General features: G+C 43.0%; 1 protein-coding gene across 1 annotated transcript in view; it reads right to left on the bottom strand.

Moving 5' to 3' along the window:
- Positions 1-9,198: 9,198 nt before the first annotated feature.
- LOC309545356 (putative N-acetylated-alpha-linked acidic dipeptidase) overlaps positions 9,199-20,543 on the bottom strand; it is a 135,935-nt gene continuing 124,590 nt past the window's right edge. Inside the window, exons 18-19 of the mRNA XM_082244520.1 lie at positions 19,368-19,460; positions 9,199-9,565 (exon numbers count right to left, since the gene is read on the bottom strand). Of these exons, the coding sequence (XP_082100646.1) occupies positions 9,376-9,565; positions 19,368-19,460 (283 nt within the window). The 3' untranslated portion in view covers positions 9,199-9,375. The remainder of the gene's footprint in view (positions 9,566-19,367; positions 19,461-20,543) is intronic.

The raw sequence follows: 20,543 nt of genomic DNA on the forward strand, positions 1-20,543 counted from the left end.
TAAATCTTGGCATTGAAATCATGAAATTGATAATGAAATTGATAGTGGAGGAAGAAAGCCTTCAACTCTCAGAACTGCAAACACAAATAGTAGACAGCTTGAACCATTTACTGACTGACCGGAGTTTGAAAAATATAATTTGTCACTCAAAAATGAGGTCATTAAAATGCAAAAAAATCTAAGGACAACTAAACAAACTATATTTCTCAGAGACTTAAGCCTCGTACACACGCGTCGAAATTCGGCCGGGAATTTTCGTCCGATGACCGATCTGCCGATTTTCGGCTTGTTAGTATGATGCTTCCGACAACCGACTCTGACTTTTCGGCCGAAAAAATTCTGGTGTGCAGGCTATAAAATTTTTGTCCTCCGTCAAAACACGTCTGATTTTCGTGCAGTCCGTACAGATTTCGACAGGGAAAAATCTTATGAGCAAGACTGGGCATTCTCAGAGAAGAAAGAACACAAAGAAAGCAAACCAACACATGACATCACTTCTGAAGTAGAATTTTGTCGTGCGGGAAAATTTGTGTGCAGTCTAGGCACATTCCAACCAACAAAACACAACTCTGGACAAAAGACGGACGACCGGTCGGCAGAAATTCGTTGCGTGTGTACTAGGCTTTAGACGACTGGGAGAAAGGAGTGATCTTTGATCTCAAGAGGGAGGAGTCACTCTAGAAAACAAAGGAGGGGATCAAGTTCCCAATCGAGAAAACAATTTGCAACCTCGGGAAGTGATGACGATGAGGATCGCCATGTCACTTTTTTAGAGGAGGAGCAAACGTCCGAGGAGGCGACTACATTAATGAAAGGAATACAGAAAAATGTGAAACAGGATCAAACAAAAGAAAAAGGAAAAAGAAAAAACGAGGAACCCGTCAGAAGAGACGACCTGAACCTCGAATCACAACCATCGTAAGAACTAGGTATAAAAAAAAACTGGCGCAAAAGGAGGAGAAAAATGGGGACCAAACAGGTTCCACACTAGGGGCCTAAACTGGCAAGGAATAAATATAGGACACAGAAAATAAAAAGTCCATAAACCTATAGTTCATAAACTAGTAGTCCATATGATCAAGTTCATATGTGATCCATATAAAATCCAAAAAAGCACTCTGTAGGCTGCACCGATGACAAGTAGAAGAAAACTTGGAAGCAACTGTAGGGAGAACACAGGCGCCACTCTAAGTGCAGTATAAGGATTTATTGGCATAAAATCAAATGTTATGGTACTCACAAAAGAATATATAGATAAGCAAGGGGATGTCCATAGACAGGGTCCATCATTCCAGTGCAATGGTCAGGAAGGCCTGAGGAAGGAGCGCATGCTCCGACAACGCATCGCCTGCGCCATTACGTCATACCCGGAAGTGACAGCGGGAGAGCCCCAGTGCATTCCAGTCACCAGGAAGTACTGGTAACCACCGGTACACACTCTGAGGATCGTGACCGCTCGAGCCATCCTGACCACTGCACCGGAATGATGGACCCTGTCTACATATATGGACATCCCCTTGCTTATCTATATATTCTTTTGTGAGTACCATTACATTTGATTTTATGCCAATAAATCCTTACACTGCACTTAGAGGGGCGCCTGTGTTCTCCCTAACGTAAGAACTAGATGATGTATCTGATGATGCTGCTGCCCCTATAGGTCACGGAAATAATACCATCATTATCAATCTATCTGATTTTCCACTTCAGGCAAGACATTTGAAACTTTTACAGAAGGGATTGTCCTTTTCTCCCACGGGATACATGAATAATTTTGAGGTTTTCAAAGACATTAATCTGTTCTTGAGAAAAGTCTATCTTCACCTGGTACACTCTTCACCAACAACCCAGGAAAACAATATGGACCATTCTGAAAGTCAAGAACAGGTAGCTCTGGAAACCTTGGAGGCACTCTGGTGTGGTGATGAAGAGGATGATATTGAGCCATCCCCTAACAGCTACATCCGATCCCTGGAGACGAGAGTCGAATCTCCAAATTAGATCCACTAAAATGCCTCCATTTAATAACAAGTGGCTGAGAGTTTTTCTGGATATAGTACAGGAGGATCTTTCACAATTAGACTGAGAAAAACGGGGGAATGATCGTTTGGACCGTGAAGAACGCATTGCATTACAAGAGCTTAAAGAAGCACCAAATTTGATCATCAAAAAAAGTGACAAGGGGGGAAATGTTGTCATTCTATCAGAGGTGTACTATGAGGGTGAGATTAGACGGCAACTTGAGGATACCCTAACCTATGAAAAACCTGCCCCCAACCCCTTCCCCAGCATTGTAAAGGAACTAAACCTAAAACTGAACCTGGCATATGAAGAAAATCTTTTAACCACTTAAGCCCCGGAGGATTTGGCTGCTAAAGGACCAGGGTTTTTTTTGCGATTTTTTACTGCGTGACTTTAACGGACAATTGCGCGGTCGTGCGACGCTGTACCTAAACGAATTTGACGTCCTTTTTTTCCCACAAACAGAGCTTTCTTTTGGTGGTATTTGATCACCTGTGCGATTTTTTGATCATGCGCTATAAACAAAAAAAGAGCGTAAATTTTGCAAAAATAACAATATTTTTCACATTTTTTTATATGAAATTCCCCAAAAAAAAAAGTAAAAATCAAAATTTTTTAACATTTTTCGGCCAATTTGTTTTATGCTACCTATGTTTGGTAAAAAAAATAGCAAAAAGCGTATTTTGATTGGTTTGCGCAAAAGTTATCGCGTTTACTAACAAAGGGAAAGATTTCTGTCATTTTTGGTGTTTTTTTTTTTAACGCGTAATGGCGGCGATCTGCGATTTTTTTTCGGTACTGCGACATTGCGGCAGACAGATCGGACCCTTGACTGACATTTTTGAAACTTTTGGGGTTACCAGTGACATTACTGCAGTAATCAGTGCTATATATATGCACTGTTACTGCAAAAATGACACTGGCAGGGAAGGGGTTAACTTTATTGGACAGGGAGGGGTTAAGTGTGTCCTAGGGGCGTGATTGTAACTGTGTAGGGACATTCCTATTGGTGTAAAAGCAAAGATCAACCGTTCTACATAGTAGAACGGACAGATCTTCACTTTTACACAGGGAGAACTGACAGGCAGCTTGTTTACACAAGCTGCTCTGTCTTTCTCCCTTCACAGGAGCGATCGCAGTGTGACTGGCGGACATCGAGTCCGCCGGTCACACGCACTGACTTGCCTGTGAACGAGCCGCGGCGGGCGCGCGCCTCGGCGGGCGCGTGCCCGCCCGCGATAGGCTCGCAAGTCAGTGACAGGCGAGTGACGTACCGATACGTCACTCTGCCTGGCCGGGGCTGACCGCCGCAGTATATAGTCGTGCGGCGGTCGGCAACCGGTTAAACAAAAAAAAAAACTTGAATTTCTAAAAGGTAACTGAGTATAATATACCCACCATCTATATTATACCAAAAATCCATAAAAAATCCCCTGGGTAGACCTATCATTTCAGCGATAAAGGGTCCCTTGGAAAGGATAGGCAAATATTTGGATGCCTTCTTAAAATAAATAGTTATGAAGTTACCTTCTTTTGTTCAAGACACTAGACATGTACTCACAAAACTAGAGAACTTGGCATTGCCCCCAGACAGTATTCTAGCCAGCATTGACGCTAAGTCTCTTTATAAGTCTATACCCCATTCCTTGGGCCTTTCAGCAACTGCCTACTTCCTAGATGCAAACTTTTCTTCCATGGGGATCCAAAATTAATTCCTGCTGGACCTCCTACAATTTGCATTAATGAACAACTGCTTACAATTTATGGGAACTAATTTTAAGCAAATACGAGGGACCTCCATGGGAGCCCCATGGGCACCGGCATATGCATGCCTGCATCTAGGCTGGTGGGAGGAGGAGGTGGTATACTGCTCAGGGCTCTTTCATGAACATGTACTTCTATGGATAAGATTCATAGACGATGTGCTAATAATCTGGAAGGGGACATCTGAGACACTTGAATGCTTCATTAAAGAACTTAACATCAATAATCTGAATATTCGTCTTACCTTCAACTACCATTTCTCTCTAATCTCCTTCCTAGATCTCTTGATCAGGAATGAACAGGGTCAATTAATCACTAAAATGCACAGAAAAGAAACTGCAGCAAACGCACTACTTGAAGCAACTAGCCACCATCCAAAATCCCTCATTGCGGGTATCCCGACTAGACAGTTTCTCCGGATACGCCAAAACTGTATCCTATATCCGGACTACCAAACAGAAGCTACCCAACTCTACGCTAGGTTCAGAGAACATGGTTATTCACATAGAACTCTGAGGAGATCTAAAAAGAGGGCATCAATGAGAACTAGGACAGACCTTTTGAAAACCAAAGCCCGTACTGACCTGGCTACTAAAAGTAGACCCGGTTAGGATAATAACCACCTATGGTTCCCAATGGGAGGAAGTGCGGAGCATCCTCAATAAAAACTGCTATCTTCTAACCCGCTCACCGGAATTGGCCAAGATTGTAGGCTCTAGACCTTATATGGTCGCTAAAAGGGCTAAAAATCCATCTGATGAACTTGTGAGATCAGAATTCATCAAATCCATACCCCGGAACTGGCTCACCGACCTTCTTCCACTCCGGGGAATGTTTCCCTGGGGTAGATGCCATATCTGCAAATACGTTGATAAAACGGCAGACTTCACAGACGCAGATGGACTAAGAACATACCCCATTAAGCAGTTTATTAACTGCAACACAACTAGAATACTCTATATGTTGGAGTGCCCATGCCACAAACTGTATGTGGGAAAAACAAAGCGTCCGTTGAAAGTGCGTATTGGGGAGCACTTGGCAAGCATTAGGACTAGGATGAGGACACACCTATTTCACAACACTTTGCTAAGCATCTTAACAAGATCCCCAAAGGTCTTAAGGTCAAGGGCTTCTTTGCTCTCAAATTATCAAGCAGAAGGGGTGACTTCAACACTATTCTCCTTCAGCGAGAAAAGGAGTGGATATTTCGACTGGGGATGATGTCGCCAAAGGGACTCAATAATGAGATGAGTCTCCAGATATTTCTGACACCTTAAATTGATAATAAAACAATCTGTACCATGATTATGTGTGCTTGGCCAGATGTGTTCTGCTAGTGGAGAGTGATGAGAAATATGCTCTCCTCTGTTGACTATATTTTATATAAAATGATGATATACTGAAACTTATTTGTATGTGTTTGCTGTATATCGAATTTATTTGTAATTCTGCATTCTCATTTGTATGCACAAGATGGATTCTTTGGTTCACATACAAAATGCTCTCTGTCTCATGAAGGGGTTAACTTTTCAACCATCAATCAGTTGGGCGGAAATTATGTTAAGAGTCCTTCCTGATTTTGTGTGACCCCATAAACACATAAAAACTGTCTGTTGAGGAGAGCATTGTACCCTGAAGAAGTCCACACCACCAGGTGGACGAAACGCATTGGTGTGTGTGCCCTGCACCCCCAAGCTTCATCTTTGCACCCCCCACCGCCATTATGTCTGCATAGTGTGAGAAGCCCTTTATTTGTGAGCTCTGCTTCCGTCCACTGATGCAGCTGTATCACTCAGGAATTGGTCCATGCTCACAACACCCTGCCTGACCCATAAGACCTTCATACTGAGGATTCTGTGGATATGATACAGTGGAACCTATATTAGAAGGAATTGTATGTAAGGAATCCCCTTGCAGCACATGTTGGAACCGAGGCTACCCTTTTGATATGTCTGAGGCTCCCAGCACTCTTAGCAGGTGTGTGATTACCAGATGAGAGATGCTGCAAGTAGTGATGGCACAGACTGTGAAACTCTGCTGAATGAAGGTACCCAGCGGCACTGATCCAGGCTATGTAGCACCCTCCTAGATAGGTGCTAGGTAGGTAGTGTATTTTTGCTCTTCCTGCTTATCAGGAGAGTGACAGGTAAGACCTAGTGGCTCTTTCTGCTTATCAGGGAGCAGAATTTCTAGTCAGGCCTGTTACATGTGTCCAGGGTGTGATTCATCTGGGCTGAGGGAGTGTACCCACTGTATCCAATAGGGAGGCCTGTTGGACACTGGAGGAAACCCAGCCAGTGACACACAGGCTTTTGTGGTTGTCCCAGTGGTTCGGCATATACAGTGGTGAATCCTGGGATAGGCTATTAAAGCCAAGGGCACATGTGGCAGGGGGTCTTTGGGCGGGAAGCCAAGTCCCAGAAGGAGAGTACGGCTGTTTCTCCTGCTGCAGCTGGAAAAGGTGGTCACAGGCAGTCGGCCTAGTGACCCTGAAGGTGTTGCTGAAAACAGAGGTCCAGTGGATGCTGACAAATGGAGTTTGGAGGTAACTCTGGAAAAACAGTGTCCGTGAGTACAGAGGAACTACCAGGAAGGGGACCACTACAGAAGCTAGGGTCAGCGGAGCGGACAGGCGTTAGCACACCAGTGTTGAGCGGAAAGGGGGTGCCAGTTATAGAACTCTGAAGAGTATAACTAAAACAGGGACCTTTAAGACTACCTTTACTTCAGTGGCATGGTGAAGCAGCGGCCTTGCCGCACACTACAGCTAGTTGTCCTCAAGATTGTGCATAGTTCATAGTTGGCGTATCCCATTCATTCCTTCTCCCATCCCAGTTCTCAACACAAAAACCAACATTCCCTGGATTAATTATTGACTGAGCCAAGGACTTTCAATGCTGTTTGTCTGCTATCAGTTGCTAAGGGTAACCCAGGGGAATCCAGAAAGTGTAATTCTCAGCAATCCTCTAGGGACAGTGCTACAGTAGTTAAAAATAAAGTGCAAATTATGGATTCGAAGTAGTCCAAAGGTAAGACTGGAAAAGAAAACAGCCCATATGAGCTTAGATTTTTAGAGATTTGGGGGACATTAAATACAAAAGGTAAGGCTGGACTAGATGTTAGGGGTTTTGCCAAAGTATTGTTGGTAGTACTTTCCTTAACCAGCCGTTCACCACACAAGGCTTATTCCAAATAAGGGCTCAGACTTCATAAAGCCCTTAGCAATATGATTTCTTTATCAGCATTTCTCAACCAGGGTGCCATCTCGGTTCGTCAGGGGTGCCACGTTAAGTTCCATAGTTTAGAACAGATCATCATGGTACTGAAATGATAAATGATTATATTTTTTTTAGTTAATTACCACTGTGGATGTGGAGAGAGGCCTGAAATAATGGCTGTCCTGCCTATTAATGGGGGAACCTGTGCCAAGATCAAGACCCAGGAAGAGGTCCTTCCCCAAGAAAGCCAGAATGAAGGCTGGTTTCTCACAAGGGCCCTGGTGGCTCTCTTGGAGAGGATGTATGGAAGCCTATGAGTTTGTACAGAAGGCACTGGAACCAGCAAGAGAGAGAAGCCTGTGAACCAATTAAGATGCTGTCTACAGTGTTGACTGAGAACTCTCATGTCAAAGGAAGAAGTGGAATGAGAAACCTGATGTGAAAGCTTGGTGGACTGAGGACTCCGATGTGAATAGGTTGAGAAACACTGGTCTATATATCACTAAATAAATCCCCTTTCCTAAAAAAATTGAACCGTCCATTACAAACTGACACAACAATCTACCTAAAATATAACTAAAGGCAAAATGTTTTATTTTTTTAGTTTTAGATGGAGTGGAGAGGGATTAGAACCTCCATGTCAGTTTTTTATTGCTTTCCATGCGCTTGTTAGGGAGATTCACTCTCTCTATTTGTCCCATTTACCAATATCCCCTAAAGTAAAAGAAAATCCCAAATTTTGGGTTATCAACAGAACAATAATAGACCCTGGTGACACCCCAGGATTTCCTTACTTTGGGTGGATTTTCTCTCACTTTCTGGTTTGGCTATGGGACAGGAAATTAAGGGAAATCTCCCTAATGGGACCAGATAGCAAAATAAAAATGACAGATGTTATAACCCTCCCAAAATGAAAAGAAAAAAAAAAAAAATAGTTTTACCTTCAATTCTACTTTAACCGCTTGCCGACCGCCGCAAGTAGATATACTGCGGCGGTCAGCCCCTCACAGGCAAAGTGACGTTTATAAACGTCACTAGCCTGTGAGGCTCTGGGGAGCGAGCGTGCGCCGCCGGAGGCGCGCTCCCACGCGGTCACGGACCCCCCCCGCGCGTGTGACCGGCGGACCCGATGTCCGCCGGTCACTCTGCGATCGTCGGGGGAGAGGGAGAAAGTCAGGCGGCTAATGTAAACAAGCCGCCTGTCATTCTCCCCTGTGTAGAAACACTGATCATACGGTTCTACTATGTAGGACCGTTGATCATTGTTCCTACAGCTCAAGCCACAGCCAATCACAGTTAGAATCACGCCCCTAGGGGCACACACAGCCCCTCCCTCTCAAATAAAGTTAACCCCTTCACTACCAGTGTATTTTTACAGTAACAGTGCATATGTATAGCACTGATTACTGCAGTAATGTCACTGGTAACCCCAAAAGTGTCAAAAATGTCAGTCAAGGGTCCGATCTGTCCGCCATAATGTCGCAGTACCGCAAAAAAAATCGCAGATCGCGGCCATTACGCGTAAAAAAAAAATACAACAAAAATGACAAAAATCTTTCCCGTTGTTATTAAACGCAATAACTTTTGCGCAAACCAATCAAAATACGCTTTTTCCGATTTTTTTTTACCAAACATATGTAGCATAAAACAAATTGGCCGAAAATGTTACAAAATTTAGATTTTTACATTTTTTTGGGGGGGAATTTCATATAAAAAAATGTGAAAAATATTGTTATTTTTGCAAAATTGACGCTCTTTTTTTGTTTATAGCGCATGATCAGAAAATCGCACAGGTGATCAAATACCACCAAAAGAAAGCTCTGTTTGTGGTAAAAAAGGGACGTCAAATTCGTTTAGGTACGGCATTGCACGACCGCGCAATTGTCCGTTAAAGTCACGCAGTGCCGAATCGCAAAATACCCCCTGGTCAGGAAGGGGGTAAAATCTTCCGGGGCTTAAGTGGTTAAGATAGGACAATAGCTATGCAATATGAGGCTCTCTCTAAACAAATTATATCTAGTGAGCTAGTCCACTCCTTTCTGTGTTTTTTTTTAGTAAATTAGCAGATTTACCAAAATAAGAAAACTTAACTGTGTAGTCAGTGTATGGGAAAGATATGACATTTTGAAGAATCTCTGGGGAAGCCATTCAAAACATTTTCACCTATAAAGTGTAAATAAAATATAACAAATATATTAAAAATGTAATTATTAATGATAAAGCCATTGTGCAAAAAGAACTTCCGTTTTTTTTTTTGTTTTTTATTTAAAGTTTATGATTTTAATAATGAATATATTGAGCACACTTAGCATATAGTTAGTGAAGTGTTCAGATTGACAATCTTGTGACAATAGTTGGGGGTGTGATACATTCATGACGTCTCTTCAAGTGTCTGCGCTGCGGCCTGGACAGTAAATGCAGCCACTGAAATTTGTTTTTTTACTTCGTCCCATGCAGAGGCTTGGTCTTCCTTGCTCGCAATATCAAACAGTGCATCGTATATCCCGGGGAAAGATTCACCTGCATATTTATTATGGCTGCTTGGAGCAAAGATGACGTGTCTGGGGGAGAGAAGCAAACAAATTGTAAGGTTTAGAAGTCATATTCCAAGAAAGCCATACATGGAGGAAGTCAAGGTTGATGTGAACCCAAGCATGTTGTATTACAAACTGTAAAAAAAAAAAAATAATAATAACAATGATATATCATTATTTTTTTTAGAACTATTATTATATATATATATATATATATATATACACAGTATATATATATATATTATATATATATATACACACACTGCATATACACACACACACACACACACTAGTTAAAAATAAAAACACATATATACAGAGATGTATAGTAACGAAGTAGAACTACTTAAGTACTGTACTTAAGTACCGAAATGCGGTATCTGTATTTTCCTAGAGTAGAATTTTTTTCTCCTACTTCTACTTTTACTTCACTACATTTTTTCGATGATTTTGATACTTCTACTCAAGTATTTTTTTTTTGTGCTGCATAGTTACTCGTTACTTTTAAAAAAATTACCACTGCCAGAACAGTAGATGGCAGGTTGCATAAAGCTCAAAAAAATGTGTATAATGTCATTTGTAAATCAGCGCATACGAAAATAAAGGCTGTGTATAATAAAAGCTGCTATACCAAATCTTTCCAATAAAAAGAAAATATGAAACAAACAAATAAATGGTGCTACAGCGCTTAAAGTGCATCAAGAAACTACTAACAAACACAGGTTAATCATTTGAATAAATCATTTGAAATAATAAAAAACAATATGATGTTCAAACTTTTGACTTCTTTCTTTAATAACTACATAACACAGTACTTGTACTTCTACTTTCAGTACTTGAGTAGAATTTTTTTTTCAAAACTACTGGTACTTTTTACTTTTAGTACTTAAGTAGCAAATTTTTTGAAAAACCTACTTGCAATACTTAAGTAAAAAAAATGTTGAATACTTTAGTACTTCTACTTAAGTAACTTTTTCTGCGAGTACTTCCACTTCTACTCAAGTCACTTTTTGATCGAGCACTTGTACTTTTACTCAAGTAGAAATTTCGAGTACTTTATACAAGCCTGCATATATATATATATATATATATATATATATATATATATATATATTTTTTTTTTTTTTCTTTTTCATTTATTTTTTCATCCATTGTTGCCACCGCTATCCCTCCACATACATGCACTTCAGCAACTGCTACACATCATTTCTCAGAAAATGTTATTTGATAGGGACAATGGTGGAAAATGCCCATGTGCAATAATAAGTGCACAATTGCTTGTAGCCTCCATCGGGAGAGCATGACACTGTAGGAGAACAAATGGGAGACAGGGAGAGCGTTGTCACCCCATAATGGTACCAGCACAAGGACATTCATGGCAGAATTAACAAGTGTTATTTGGATGGAAAGAGCAACTTTAAAAAAATGTTTGGGATATAAATGAACATTTTAAAGCTTATTTTTTTGCAACCGGGTTTAAGTAGAATACTGACTCCCCTATCCTCCATGATCTCATGAATAACTGTAAAGGCTCGTACACACGAAAATCGGACGAAATATCCTCCAATTATTCTCTCTCATGCTCAGCGTTCATTATCGTTTTTAGTTGACAGTGCATAATAACGAAATTTCTCGTCCGATTTTTTATTTTTTTTTGTAACGTTTGTATCTAGACTTCCGGGTCATCAGCAACTTCAGATCATGTGCAGTATTTCGTATCCGATTTTTCGCGGGCGTACTGCATACACATTAACCGAAAATTGGTCGTGTTGGGGACGGACGATAAAAATATTGGTGTTTGTCCCTCTGTTTTTTTTCATTGAAAATGTTGGCATCGGCTGCTGAAAGTTGTGTACACACTAGCCGAAAATCATACGATTTTTACCTTGGATGGAAATTTACGGCAGATTTTCTACTAGTGTGTACCCCACTTAACACCAAACAATACCAGCCTAAGGCCCCTTTCACACAGGTTCAGATCCGCCTGTCCGTTTTTTTGGCGGATCTGAACGGTCCCCCCATGCATCTCTATAGGGGATCGGATGTCAGCGGAGACATGTCCGCTGACACCCGATCCGATCCGTCAAATCTGGACGGATGGAAACCCTATTTTCCATCCGTCCAGCGGATCGGATGGGATCGGGTGAGAACGGACTGACGGTCCGTTCTCACCCGATTTCCCCCATAGAGATGCATGGGGAACTGACAGCTGTGTCTCCGCACACAGCACAGAGACACAGCTGTCATCCTGCTGCTCAGCGGGGGATCGGCGGCTCGATCCCCCGCTGAGAAAAACGGACGGGGTGTGTGAAAGGGGCCTTAATCTGCTATCATTTGTCTACCAATGCTGGTCAGGAAAACTTCTTCTTATAGGCCCAATGTCATCATACCTGCACCCCTGTCATCAAGATGGAACATGGACCCTGCTATAAGTACCAGGTTTATTTATTTATTTATTTTTTCATTTGCCAGTATTCTGCTTAAAAAAAGATTTTTTATTAAAATAATCGTAGCAAATGATTTAGACCTGCCCTGTACAATAGACGATAGCCCTGTCTCTTTCAATCCTCCTGTACACAAGAGCTGTAACCTCTTGATATTGCTTGGTGGACTGAAAGAGTAATTAAACCTTCTAGCTGTAGGGAGGCTCTTGCCTGAATACTTTCACATTATGGCAGACTCACTTCTGGATCTGCCCTACTCCAATGCTGATATGTCAAAGCTTTCCATTGCAGCCATCTTTATCACAGCTTCTTCCTGCTCCATACTATACAGCATGATAGTATAGAGCTTTTTTTTTTTTTTACTAAACTCTTATTTTTTCTATAATCTTATTATGCTAGTGTTTACTGTAAATTATTTTTTTAATTTTATTTAAAATTTTCTACAACATTGCTATTTCATTTTTTTTTTTTTATACAGAATTAAAAACAGAGATTAGGCACTAGCGGGAGCGCTGTACTTGATTTATCCACTTTCCTTTTCCTGACTTTGATGCCTAACAACTGTCAAGCTAAAATATCAGTTACATAAGGAGTGAATTGTTTTCACTAAATTTGCTAACTCTGACTTACACTTTCAGAAGGAACAATAAAGGAAAACCATAACTAGTCTGTAGCACTGCAGTATACAAAAAAAAAAAATGTCTGTATATGTACAGTGTGTCCCCTTGGATCTAAAAACCATTGTAGACTACATGTTCACCTTCAAACTCAACTCCAGCCATATAAAAATGTAACAAATTTACTTTCCCCACTTCCTGCTCAGGAAGAGGATTGGCTTTATAAGGCCCCTTTCACACAGGCGGACCGTTCAGATACGCCTGTCAGTTTTTTTGGTGGATCTGAACGGCCCCCCAATGCATCCCTATGGCAGTGGTCCTCAACTCCGGTCTTCAGGGCCCACTAACAGGCCAGATTTTAAGTATTACCTTGGGGAGATGCAGACTAGAGTACTGCAATCACTGAGCAGCAAATGATATCACCTGGGATATATTTCAGTTATCTTGCAAATCTGGCCTGTTAGTGGGCCCTGTAGGCCAGGGTTGAGGACCACTGCCCTATGGGACATCAGATGTCAGCGGAGACATGTCCGCTGACATCCGATCCGATCCGTCAAGTCTGGACAGATGGAAACCCAATTTTCCATCTGTCCAGCGCATTGGATCGGATGAGAACGGACCGACGGTCCGTTCCCATCCGATTCCCCCATAGAGATGTATAGGGCTCTGACAGCTGTGTCTCCGCACACAGCGCAGAGAACAGCTGTCACTCTCCTGCTCAGCAGGGGATCGGCGGATCGATCCCCCGCTGAGATAAACGGAGTCCGCCGACGGAGCGGATAGTGTGAAAGAGCCCTTAGGCAAATGCTGCATGCTTTTGATATCAGCTTGAGATGCTTCTGAGATCATTCTGATCTCACTGCAGGTGCATCTGAATGGTTTCTGATCTGCATTTGATCTGCTTTAGCTGCTTTTGCATTCTCATAAATTTGAATGGGGTGAGAAAAAGTTCTGAAGAAAACAAAAGCCTATTGACACCAGGGACGTGCAGTGAGGTCAGGGGCTGGTGAGGCACTGGCTAGTATCAGAGCCAGATACACACAGGTTACATATTCACAAATTACTTATTCGATTATCCGTATGTAGGCAATTGCAGTTCTACTCATTTAACAAAAATATTTACAAACGCTGTCCCTTTAAGATGTTTTTGAGTCACACGTTTTGATGATGCTGGAAACATGTAACCTGTAAAAAGTTTTGTAAGCGTCCCCTTTGAAGATTTTTAAGTACTAAAGTTTGGCGCCATTCCACAAGTGTGCGCAATTTTACAGCGTGACATGTTAGATATCTATTTACTTGGTGTAATATTATCTTTCACATTATATAAAGAAAAAAAATAAATCGGGCTAACTTTAATGTTGTTTTTTTTAAATTCATTAAATAGTGTATATATGTATATATACAGTATATATATATAATGTTTGGGGGTTCTGAGCAATGTTCTGGCGAAATAATGATGATTTTTACACGTAGGAGAGAAGTGTCAGAATTGGCCTGGGTGATGGCAAGTGGTTAATTACCATCAGTAAGTAATATACAAATAATTATTATATATTGTTTTTAAGGTAATTTACTATATTTTCAAAAACCGTACTCAAGCAGATGGCTTAATGGACAAATTACTGAAGTTTGCAGTTATAATTTCAAACCAGTAATTTCACAGTAAATAGATAAATAATAAATTATGTTATACCATATAGCATAACAAATTATTTTGCTTGATTAAAAAAGTATCTTTTCAGCAGCAGAAGATTTTCCGTTTGAGAAAAACATATGATTATTGGTAAACCTTATACCCATAAACCCATGTTTTTCCTTGTAGCTAGGAGTGCTAGACTGGAAGGGAGCATGTGTCTTTTAGACACATGCCCCCTTCTATGACACTGCAGTGAGAGGAGAGCCTCCATTGCAGCATTTTTATTGGACAGCTTGGACCAATGGTGCTTTACCATTGGCCCAAGGCTCCAAGCTTTCCATTCAGCTCAGTGGCTCTGACAAGAAGTCAGAGGTACTGTGAGCTCATCCTCTCAGTCTCAGTGGCGGCCCGTGCATAGGGGGCGCCAGGGCGCCGCCCCCCTACCCCTAAAAAAAGAAAAAAAAAATTACAAAACGGACAAATAAAGTTGTACAAAAGAAAAAAATTGGGTTCGCCGGCCTCTGTGAAGGGACTGGTGGCTGGGGGGGGTGGGGTTACGTCCCAGAAGAGGCGCCGATTGGCTGCCTTCTGGGGGCGTAACCTGGGCGCAAGTCTTTGCGATTGGACACCCCCACTTTCTGATATCCTGGCTGTGATTGGTCCAGTCTACAGCCTGGACCAATCATCATCCAGGACATCCCATGGCCCCATACTGACCCCGCTGACGTCACGTCGTGTGCGTCAGTCACGAGTCGGGTGCCCTAGTGGACGGACACGGCGGGAGAGAGCGGACTCAGCGGAGAGGACCGGCAGAGAGCGGAGAGGAGACCCGGTACCAGACCACCACCGGTAACGGTAAGTAAGCGGGGTGCAGTGACACATTCATGTGAATCATTTTCAAAATGACCATAAAGTGCAAATATGTAAATAAAGTGCAATAGTGCAAATATGGAATGGGAATGGGATGTGCAACACAAGGGAGGTTAAAACAATGAAGACGGCATCCAGTATTAAACGTGCTGCTACACTATCAGAGCTTCCTTTCCATCCCTCCATATGAACGTATGAGGACAAGCGATCCGTAGTATTGTGGACATTACAAGCCCGAGATAGGGCTGACCAAATATACTTTGGGAACAGATGTGTCAAGGACATCTAGTGGTGGAACACTAGCACAACCAATTTATGGATATATCACTATTATGATTCTTATCCAAGAAATACTGAGGTGAGCTACTAGAGAGCACTTTTGTGCCAGCAGATAACACTGGTGAAGGGACACAGGATAGCACAAATTAAGGACTATTCATTTTATATTTTTCTTGATGGGCTATTGTTATATGTGCTATTGAAGATTACAGTTATTTTTGAATTTAATTCTTTTGCACTTGGCAATTTTTTTCAGACATTAAGTGACACCCCTCCTACCTTTTATAACCATTGGAATCCAATATATCCAATATACTGGTGGTCACTGCATTGGAGGCACGCACGCATAGCTCTGCATTAGGGGACATATACTGGTGGTCACTGCATTGGAGGCACGCACGCATAGCTCTGCATTGGGGGACATATACTGGTGGTCACTGCATTGGAGGCACGCACGCATAGCTCTGCATTGGGGGACATATACTGGTGGTCACTGCACTGGAGGCACGCACGCATAGCTCTGCATTGGGGGACATATACTGGTGGTCACTGCATTGGAGGCACGCACGCATAGCTCTGCATTGGGGGACATATACTGGTGGTCACTGCATTGGAGGCACGCACGCATAGCTCTGCATTGGGGGACATATACTGGTGGTCACTGCATTGGAGACACGCACGCATAGCTCTGCATTGGGGGACATATACTGGTGGTCACTGCACTGGAGGCATGCACGCATAGCTCTGCATTAGGGGACATATACTGGTGGTCACTGCATTGGAGGCACGCACGCATAGCTCTGCATTAGGGGACATATACTGGTGGTCACTGCATTGGAGGCACGCACGCATAGCTCTGCATTGGGGGATGTATACTTGTGGTCACTGCATTGGAGGCACGCACGCATAGCTCTGCATTGGGGGATGTATACTTGTGGTCACTGCATTGGAGGCACGCACAGCTCTGCATTGGGGGACATATACTTGTGGTCACTGCATTGGAGGCACGCACGCATAGCTCTGCATTGGGGGATGTATACTTGTGGTCACTGCATTGGAGGCACGCACAGCTCTGCATTGGGGGACATATACTTGTGGTCACTGCATTGGAGGCACGCACGCATAGCTCTGCATTGGGGGATGTATACTGGTGGTCACTGGCTGCACTGGAGGCACGCACGCATAGCTCTGCATTGGGGGACGTATACTGGTGGTCACTGGCTGCACTGGAGGCACGCACGCATAGCTCTGCATTGGGCGACGTATACTGGTGGTCACTGGCTGCACTGGAGGCACGCACGCATAGCTCTGCATTGGGGGACGTATACTGGTGGTCACTGGCTGCACTGGAGGCATGCACGCATAGCTCTGCATTGGGGGACGTATACTGGTGGTCACTGGCTGCACTGGAGCCACGCAGGCATAGCTCTGCATTGGGGACATGTATACTGGTCACTGCATTGGGGACATGTATGCTGGTCACTACATTGAAAGGGGGCATTTATACTGATCACTATATTGAAGGGGGCATGTACTGTGGGATTTGTGCTAGGGGCCTGTACTGTGGGGTTTGTGCTTGAGTTGTTTGTGCGGGGTTTGTGCCTGAGGGGTTTATGCTGGGGGGGGGGGGGGTCTGTACTGTGAGGTTTGTGCTGGGGGGGGGTCTGTACTGTGGGGTTTGTGCCACTCTCAGTCCATGTATCCCATAATAGGATGTCTCTCACAGTATATCCCATAATAGGGCCCCTGTTCCCTGTTATGGGATATACTAGTACTGATGGACCCCTTAATATGTGATATATTGGGAGAATTGGTTCAAGCAAGCAAAATACAGGGGACAAAATGGGTGGAGTCTATAAGGGGCTTCTGAGAAATGGGAGGGGTCAAAATGGAAGGGCGGGGTCTTGCGCCCCCCCCCCATCTTAAAACTTCACCAGCCGCCACTGCTCAGTCTGCTGCAAACAGCGTGTGCCAGCTTGTATCTAATCTGGTCGCGGTGTATGTAGCTTCTAAATGGCAGCGCAAGGAGCCCCGTATCTCGGGAACCATAGGTGCTAGGTGCCCCAAACTTTGACCAGTTGAGGATAGAACTTTTGCTACCTACACCCAGGTCTGGAAGCTATGACCCCCGAAGCTCAATCATTTTTTTGTTTTTTTTATGTTCATGGCAGGTGAGGCTCTGCATCCCCTGGCTGCATGTCCCTGATTGACACAGGCCTTAATACTCCCCTTACTGCCCTGTCCTGCAAAACCCAATGGTTCAGTTCTCTGCTCCACAGAGCTGGAATGTGGCTGGCCACCCCAATCAGTGGCCATGCCCCATCCTGATTACAAGGCTAAGGGTCCAGCATTGATTACAGTGCAGATGTGATGACGTTTGTGAGATGAGCAGCATCAAAACTGGCTGTAGACCAACATGAAGAGTGGCTTTGGAGGACGTCTCATAACAACAGCAAACGGCAGTGTGGAAGATGAGGAGACCACATAGTTTGAGTTTATCAGCCCCCTTTTGGAGCAATAGATTCTTCATGAGTGACAGAGGGCAATTTGTATCTTTTTAATAAGGCTAAAGTTGGGCTTTAAGAAAAGGATTCATTGGATTAAAAGAGGAATTTAAAAAAATTATGCTTGAAATCAGAAAAAAAAAAAAATATGGATCACACTGGCAACACCTAGCAGGACAAGAAAATATAAAGAAAATATTAAAAGATGAAAACAAAGTAGGCAGTAAAATGAAGGCTAAAATAAAGCCTCCCTTGTGTAGACATCCAGAAGGCCAAGACTGTGGCTGGGTGCCGCCATCTTTTATGTGGTGTCAGCAGCCCCAGTAGACTCCGGGCTGTTTCTCGAGTGACATTCTACAGTGTTCGACTCCTCTCCTCCCCCCCCCCCCAACAATTACATAAAAGGTAATGTAATGAAGGAAGGTGAGAGGATGGGGGGGCAGAGAAGCTGGGCCAGAACTTTCAGTAATTAAACAATCCCGGAATAGGAGAGCTATAAAAGGGCAGGAGAGGGGGGGGGGGGGGGGGGACTGTGGTTGTGCTGGGGAATTGACTCCGCCAAGAATAGTTATATTTTCTAGCAAGTTCAAAAGCACAGTGCAAGTAAATAACATTTTTTTCTTTTGGACAGAGAATATCTTATATACAGTAAAACCTTGGATTGCGAGCATAATTCGTTCCGTAAACATGCTTGTAATCCAAAGCACTCTTATATCAAAGCGAATTTCCCCATAAGAAATAATGGAAACTCAGATGATTCGTTCCACAATCATTTATTCATAAGTCCTTCAGTTTATTGTCCATATAAAAAGATTATAGCATTGCGATAGGTTGTGTAACCATAAAATGTCCATCCACAAATAGCAGCTTCCCCAAGGGGATTAGAAGCAAAATCCAGCAGGAGCTACAGAGTATCAAAGAGAAGAGAGACACCTCTAAGTGTAGCAATATGGTTCCATTTAATGAAGGTACAACATTTAGCAACTCACATGGTTGATGAATAAAACAGGCACATCTAAGTATGCAGGCATCCGAGGTAAAGCTGTCCACATAGACCGTCTTCTGCACCGCCGGCTGCCAGTCTGTAATCCTGACCGGGAAGACCACCCTGCAGTAAAGTGATCTGAAAGCGAGGGGCAGCATGGAAGGGATGACGTAGATGGTGGTGCGGAGGACGGTCTATGTGGACAGCTTTACCCCTGATGCCTGCATCCTTAGATGTGCCTGTTCCAATCATCAACCATGTGAGTTGCTAAATGTTGTACCTTCATTAAATGTAACTATATTACTACACTACACTTCTCTTTTATACTCAGCTGTGACTTGAGGCTACTTGTATATCAAGACATCGCTTGTATATCAAGTCAAAATTTATTTGAAAATTTTGCTTGTCTTGCAAAGCGCTCTTAAACCATGTTACTCTCAAACCAAGGTTTTACTGTATTTGATAAAAAAGGTTTGTGGTTTGAAGGTTCTTACCTGTAGAATCTACGTCCAGGTAATCCCAGAGGATCAATAAAGGCTCGCTCCAGGAACATAAGCTGATCATTCACTGATCTCACTGTGATTGGGCTATCAGGACAAAAACAAAATTATTAAATGTATTTGCTTTAATTTATATCAATCATTGTGTTGTTATAGTATGCTTGAGATAAACACACACACACACTATATATACACTATATTGTCAAAAGTATTGGGACGCCTGCCTTTACACACACACAAACCGTATTAGCATCCCAGTCTTAGTCCGTAGGGTTCAATATTGAGTTGGCCCACTCTTTGCAGCTAACTCAGCTTCAACTCTTCTGGGAAGACTGTCCACAAGGTTTAGGAGTGTGTCTGGAATCCAAAAACGCAGTTGTGAGGTCAGGCACTGATATTGGACAAGAAGGCCTTGCATGCAGTTTCTGCTCTAATTCATCCCAAAGGTGTTTCTATTGGGTTGAGGTCAGAACTCTGTTCAGGCCAGTCAAGTTCCTGCGCCCCATCCAAATCATTTGGTGGAGGGGGGGGGGGATTATGGTCTGGGGTTGTTTTTCAGGGATTAGGCTTGGCCCCTTAGTTCCAGTGAAACACTCTTAAGGCATCAGCATACCAAGACATTTTGGACAATTTTATGCTCCTAACTCTGTGGGAACAGTTTGGGGATGGCCCCTTCCTGTTCCAACATGACTGCGCACCAGTGAAAAAAGCAAGGTCCATAAAGACATGGATGAGCGAGTTTGGGGTGAAGGAACTTGACTGTCCTGTAGAGAGTTCTGACCTCAACCCTATAGAACACCTTTGGGATGAATAAGAGCGGAGACTGCGAGCCAGGCCTTCTCGTCCAACATCAGGGCCTGACCTCACAAATGCCCTTCTGGTAGAATGGTCAAACATTCCCATAGACACACTCCTAAACCTTGTGGACAGCCTTCCCAGCTGTTATATCTTCAAAGGGTGGGCTAACTCAGTATTGAACCCTATGGACTAAGACTGGGATGCTAATAAAGTTTGTGTGTGTAAAGGCAGGTGTCCCAATACTTTTGACAATATAGTGTGTATATTTCTGGTACATTGTCCCCACCCCTGAGGAGCTTATAACCAAATATATATATATATATATATATATATATATATATATGTACAATCCCTCACCCCCCCCCCCCCCCC

This window comes from Pelophylax lessonae, assembly GCF_965119305.1.
Source record: "Pelophylax lessonae genome assembly, chromosome: 2".
NCBI lineage: Eukaryota > Metazoa > Chordata > Amphibia > Anura > Ranidae > Pelophylax > Pelophylax lessonae.